Raw genomic sequence first — 6,675 nt, 5'->3', positions numbered from 1 at the left:
CCCAATATTCATTCTATCCTGGCCTTTCTGTTCTCTGTAAGTTTCAATCAGATCCCCCCCCCCCCCCCCCCCCCCCCCCAAACTCCATCAAGTATAGTCCCAGAGTCCTTGAATGTTCCTCATATGTTAAGCCTTTCATTCCTGGGATCATTCTTGTGAACTTCTCCTGGACCTGCTCCATGGCCAGTACATTCTTCTTGAGATAGAATATTGCTCACAATATTCTAAACGTGGTCTGACCAGAGCCTATAAAGCCTCAGAAATTCATCTCTACTTTTCTTCTCTAGTCCTGTCAGAATAAATGCCAATATTGTACTTTCCTTCCTAACTACCAACTCCATCTGTAGGTTTACCTTAAGAGAATCCTTGACTATGACTCCCAAGTCGCTTTGCACTTCAGAGTTCTGAACTTTCTCCCCATTTAGAAAATAGTCTATGCACTACTCTTCCTGTTGAGGTACATGACCTTACACTTGCCCACGTTGTTTTTCATCTGCCACTTCTTTGCCCACTGTCTGAACTTGTCTAATGTCTTCTGCAGCCTTCCTGCCTCCTCAATACTGCTTGTTCCACCATCTATCTTTGTATCATCTGCAAACTTAGCCCTCAGTTCCATCATCTAGATCATTACTGTAGAAAGTGAAAAGTTGTGGTCCCAACACTGACCCTTGAAGAACACAACTTGTCACTGCCTGCCATCCTGAGAAGGATCTTGTTGTCCCCACTCTGCTTTCTGCCAGACAGCCAGTTCTATCCAGGCTTGTACCTTGCCTCTGACACCATAGGCTCTTATCTTACTCAGTAGCCTCCTGTCAAAGGCATTCCATTGGCTCTCCTTGGTCTAATCTGCTCATTAACTCCGCAAAGAATTCTAGCAGATTTGTCAGTCATGATCGCTCCTTGATGAAATCATGCTGACTTTGCCTTACTTTACCATACATTCCAAGTATTCAGAAATTTTGTCTTTCACAACAGACTCTAAAATCTTACCCATAACCAAGATCAGGCTAATCAGCCTTTAATTTTCTGTCTTTTGCTTTACTCCCTTTTTAAATGGGGTGTCAGGTTAGTAATATTCCAGACCTCTGGGACCCTCCCTGACTCCAGTGATCCCTGAAAAATCACCACTGACACCTCTGCTATCTCTTTCGGATGTCTCAGGTATAGTCTATCTTGTTCACCTTTGGACTTTTCCGTTTTAATTCTCATTAATGATGGTCACCATATGTCTGCCTCCAAACTCTCGAATTTTTGGGATGTTACACGCGTCTCTTTGTCCCCCATTACTATTACATGATGTTATAAACCTCTATAAGGTCACCCGTCAGCCTCTGACGCTTCAGGAAAAATAGATCCAGCTATTTCAGCCTCTCCTCTAACTCAAACTCTCCAACCCTGACAACATCCTTGTAAATTCTTTCTGAACCCTTTTAAGTTTCACAACATTCTTCCTGTAGCAGGAAGAGTAGATTTGCACACAGTATTCCAAAAGTGGCCTAACCCATGTCCTGTGCAGCTACAACAATATCTCCCAACTCCTATACTCAATGCACTGACCAATAAAGGCAAGCATACCAAACACCTTCTTCGCTATCATATCTATCTGGGACTCCACTTTCAAAGAACTATGATCCTGCACACTAAGGTCTCTCTGTTTAGCAACACTCCCCAAGACCTTACCATTAAGTGTATAAGGCAGAAATGGGTACTGCAGATACTGGAGTTTAGAGTCACGATTAGAGTGGTGCTGGAAAAGGTGAGGCAGCATGGGGGAACAGGAAAATCGACATATCGGACAAAAGCCCTTCTTCAGGAATGAGGCTGGGAACCTCAAGGGTGGACAGATAAATGGGAGGAGGGGGTGGGGGGGGGGTGGGGCTGGGGTGAAGGTAGCTGAGAGTGCAATAGGTGGATGGGGGTGAAGGTGATAGGTCGGAGAGGGTGGTGGAGTGATGCCTGGAGAAGAATGCCACATCTTCTGCCTTGGGACCCTTCAACCCCATGGCATCAATGTGGACGTCACCAGGTTCCTCATTTCCCCTCCCCGCACCCCACTCCAGTTCCAACCTTCCAGCTCAGCACCATCCTCATGACCTGCCCTGCCTGTCAATCTCCATTCCCACATATCCGCTCCACCCTTCTCTCCGACCTATCACCTTCACCCCTATCTACATCCACCTATTGCACTCTCAGCTACCTTCTCCCCAGCCCCACACCCCTCCCATTTATCTCTCCATCCCTGAGGCTCCCAGACTCATTCCTGATGAAGGGCTTTTGCCCGAAATGTTGATTTTTCCTGCTCCTCAGATGCTGCCTGACCTGCTGTGCTTTTCCAGCACCACTCTAATCTTGACCTTAAGTGTATAAGTCCTGCCTTTCCAAAATGCAGCACCTCATATTTATCCAAATTAGACTTCATCTACTACTCCTCAGCCATTGGCCCATTTGATCAAGGTCCTGTCAAGCTGAATAGAAAATCCACTGAAAATCTCTGAGCTGGTGGTGGTTCAACCTCTGAGGGTTCTCAGAGGTAGAGGGGGAGCTAAAAGTAGGTGGTGCTGACCTCGTTCTTGTATCTTTCACCAGATCCCATCAGTATCTGCCCAAGAAGAGAAAGAAATTAATTATGAAAAGGGGGAAAAGCTTGTTCAAGATGAGAATGAGTTACTACTGGTATTAGTGGGACCACAAAACAGCTCACTCAATTGGAGAGCCATGTAGGTTTCCACATCCTCACATGAATAGTCTTGATCTATTGGTCTTCACTCTCTCAACCCAGTTTTGAAATTTTTTCTCCTGAAATGACACAATGGAGTAGATTACATTTAATGGAAATGGATTGGAGAGGTTTTGGCATAGAACAGATAGTGAGGTGTCCCACTGCGTGAGTGGAAAGTACAGAGGGCAGGATGAATAGCTTGAGAGATGAGGCGGCTGACAGTGTAGACAGGATACATGTGATACTGAGATTGACAGTCCATAGTCCCTGGTGAAAAGTGTGCTGTGACAGATTTAGAGTGAGTGATGTTGGTTCCTGTGAGCACAAGGTGGCAGAGAGAAAATGGTGGCACTTTCCCTGGCAACAAGCAGAAAGTTAATAACCTTCTTTCAGCTGGGTGGTTCTTTTAACCCTGTACATCACCACTATAATGAGCAAACAACCAAGAAAGGAAATCTGTCATGTCTACTTTCTATCTATAAGACACACTGCAGTAATTCACCAATGCTCCTTCGATAACACCTTCTCAACCTAGATCTACCTCCATCTAGAATAACAAGAGAATCAGATGGATGGGAACACCATTACCTTCAGGTTCCCTTCCAAGCTATCCACCATCCTGACTTGGAAATACGTTGGTGTCCCTTTCGTGTCATTCAGTTAAAATCCTGGAACTCTGTCCTGACAAATGGACTGCAGTGATTGAACAACACAGCTACGCACCACCTTTTCGAGGGCAATTGACAGTAAATGCAGACCCAGTAAGAAAAGTCTGGTTTCTGAATGGATGAAATAAAATAACACTGAATATTTATCCTTTAGTGATAATAGTTCATTTCCCTTTTGAAAGTTTCAGGTGAAAATTCCAGAATTTACAAGTAGGAAGATCGTAATCAAAGTAATTCAAGGCACACCTTTTTATATTATTGTAACAGACCAATGCCTAATTTACCAGGGAAGCTTAATGAAGTAAATAACATCAGTGGGTTAAGAACACAATCTAAATAGGTTTCTAGAGATGACATGAAAGAAGTTTTGACATTTGCCAGAAAAAGCAAATCTTGCAAGCTCAATATCCTTTTCCTGATTCTATATATATTTTTAAAACATATTCTTCTATAGTCACATTTGAAATAGTTTGATCTGGAATGAATTTTTCAGGAGTATTTATATACAAACCACTTGGTACAAATCTAACAGGAAACCAGGAAAAGGTTATGAGGTCTCCATACATTAGTGGCATTTTTTTATAACATAAACATGGTCCTGACTGAATGTGAGAAGGCAGCACGCACATTGTGCATTTTATGACCCTCTTCATCAAGCAGCATTTTGAAATTGCCAGCATAACCTGGTCCCACTCTGTGGTTAATATAATTGTAGGGTTTGCTGAGGGATTCTAGCTCTTGTTGATAGACTGGGGTACTCACTCTAACTCTAGATAAAAAATGAATAGACCTATTTTTCCTTCTGGCAGCGATTTTTAAAAAATGAACCCGGACTAAAAGTTTTTTTCTTTCATAAAGAAGAAACCATTTGCCAGTTTGGCTGTTACATCCCAAACAAAATTCGACCCTCAACAGTTTTTCTAAATCACTTTAGATAATCCAAATATTCTACTTGGGATTATTCATAGAAACATTGTCATTTTCATCAATCATTATTTATTGTTACATGATTTTGTAGTCCTTTTCAGTAATAAAGTAAGCAAATTCATTTTTTTAAGGCACAATTTTATTCACAACTTTTGCACACCAGCTCTTACAAAAATTATGTTACAGCAACCTTTATCTAAATAAAAGGTAAGAATGAGACATTTGATTTCAGGTCTCTTTAACACCACCTTGGTGCTTCAATCTTAAGTGAGCATTCTTGACCTTGGGAGTGGCACAACAATGTTTACATCTGTCCAATCAGTATTTATAGCAATTCTTTTGAATTAAGTTATGAGAAAAGACATGTTCAGTCTAAAATGATTTACAGATTAATGCAAATATGACATTACCATTAAATACTGCATATGCTGCTTTCTGCATTTATCGTCTAGCTATTCATGAAAGTGAATATATTGTTATATGGTAGTTCTATGAAATCAATAAATTACGACATTTAGATTTGTTAGTAACAACAAATCATGGAAATGTTGTTTCATCATCTTATCTTATAAATGCAATTGCTTTAATGATGTTCAACCCATTTATAGATGTTTATGATATTGTAACAGATATATACAGATATACATATATAGTGTTACAACTCCTGTCCTATTATAACTCAAGTCTTGACTATTTCAGAGTAGAAAAGTGTGTGCCCCCCATAAAAAAATACAACACGAGATTAATGAAGTACAGTTGTAAAACTTTTAAACTACTTTCCAGTTCACTTAAATTATACAATAACAGATTCTAAGAGTTATTTTCTGTCTTTCACACCCCTGTTGTGGAGCTTCACCTTCTGGTAACATACAGTGATAACTCAGAAGCTCAAATTAGTTTAAATGATTTGAAAATCACATATAGCACATATCCAAATTCCCTCCTGGTGGGTGAGGCTTCACACCACAAATATAAACTCTGAAAATTACCCCTTACATGTACTTTGTTAGAAAAGGATTTTGTTCTGTTTAAGCATTATGACACAAATAGTCATGGATGTGAGCTGGCAGCTGGTGATCTGCATTCCTATCCACCTACATGTAGGCCAAACATCCTGCCTTTAATTAACTAAAACATTCCACCAAGTAAACAGGAATAATGGCAGGGTGCAGGTCAGTGACTTAACACAAATGCTCACCCAACACACACAAACACACGTACACAGTGTACTGACACACTCTTGTTTTCTTGGAGCAACTTCACCTTTCAGTAACAACAGCCTTCTTGTTCCTTCCGCCCTCAGCAGGCTAGAAACGTCATTCCAGTTCTGCGGTAAGCACTCTATTAAAGAGAGAGAGAGAAAAAGACTGAATTCAATATAGTTACATTCGCTTTAGAGAGGCTGTGAATACTTTCAAGTCTCTTAGGAACACGGGCAAGAAATTCCTACTTTGCTTATACTGTAAATTTCACGAAAGAAGTTGGCTCATTAATTTATTGTTCTGCAACAATCACAACATCATGAAACAAGTACCAGGTTTTGTTTTCAAACATCAATAAATGAGTGACGGTGAGTTTAAAATTTGATTTACATGAGAATACACTCTCTAATTACATGCAATATAACAAAATATTAAAGAAAATGTAATATGTAATTTCATTTCTGACTCCAGTTTACGTTTACATTTCCAGCAATTCACAAAATCTTAAATCCAAGGCAAGTCACATCTAACAGAAGCCTCTTAAGTATGCCTCTTCTCTGTAAAAAATAAAACAAACCACATACAATACTAAGTAAAGACTGCAATTGGGTATCAGCATTTTTTTAAGTCACATACTATTTGCTGAAGTTTGCAATGCAATCCAGAACGACAGGCCTAGTATTCCTATATATCCATCACAATTTACGGGCGGCACGGTGGCAGGTCAGGTGAATTGCCCATAGTGTTAGGTGTAGGGGTATGGGTGGGTTGTCGCTTCGGCGAGTTGGTGTGGACTTGTTGGGCCGAACGGCTTGTTTCCACACTGTAAGTAATCTAATCCAAATTAACCACCTCAGTGAAGTGCATAGTACCTGTTATTTCTTAATGGAACAAACTTAGAATTCTGTTTCCAACTGTTATCTGATACTACTGTGCAATCATCAACAATTTTACATTTGCGTCATATGTTTACGTGAAAGGCTTATGAAACAAATAATTAAAAACACATTGAAATCTTACAGGAAAAGCTCATTGGGAAGCATCAGTTCAAATTCAATGATGTCACTTTTACTAAGTTTTTAAATTCCAGTGTCGAACAGATCACTTGCTGAATCTTCAGGAGTTTCCTAGTCCTGTTTATGCAATTTAAGTTTTGCCA

The 6,675-nt window shown here is 40.1% G+C and overlaps 1 protein-coding gene across 8 annotated transcripts in view; it reads right to left on the bottom strand.

Annotated features, from left to right (window-relative positions):
- Positions 1-4,431: 4,431 nt before the first annotated feature.
- The window catches only part of supt3h (SPT3 homolog, SAGA and STAGA complex component), a 455,384-nt gene continuing 453,140 nt past the window's right edge, over positions 4,432-6,675 (bottom strand). For all 8 annotated transcript variants that reach the window (XM_060851413.1, XM_060851403.1, XM_060851463.1 and 5 more), the window contains one exon: positions 4,432-5,655. In XM_060851413.1, coding sequence (XP_060707396.1) covers positions 5,614-5,655 — 42 coding nt within the window. In that variant the 3' untranslated portion in view covers positions 4,432-5,613. The remainder of the gene's footprint in view (positions 5,656-6,675) is intronic.

Source organism: Hemiscyllium ocellatum, chromosome 3 (genome assembly GCF_020745735.1).
Source record: "Hemiscyllium ocellatum isolate sHemOce1 chromosome 3, sHemOce1.pat.X.cur, whole genome shotgun sequence".
Classification (NCBI taxonomy): Eukaryota; Metazoa; Chordata; class Chondrichthyes; order Orectolobiformes; family Hemiscylliidae; genus Hemiscyllium; species Hemiscyllium ocellatum.
Note: the sequence above shows the minus strand (reverse complement) of the source record. Positions and strands in the feature narration are given on the sequence as shown.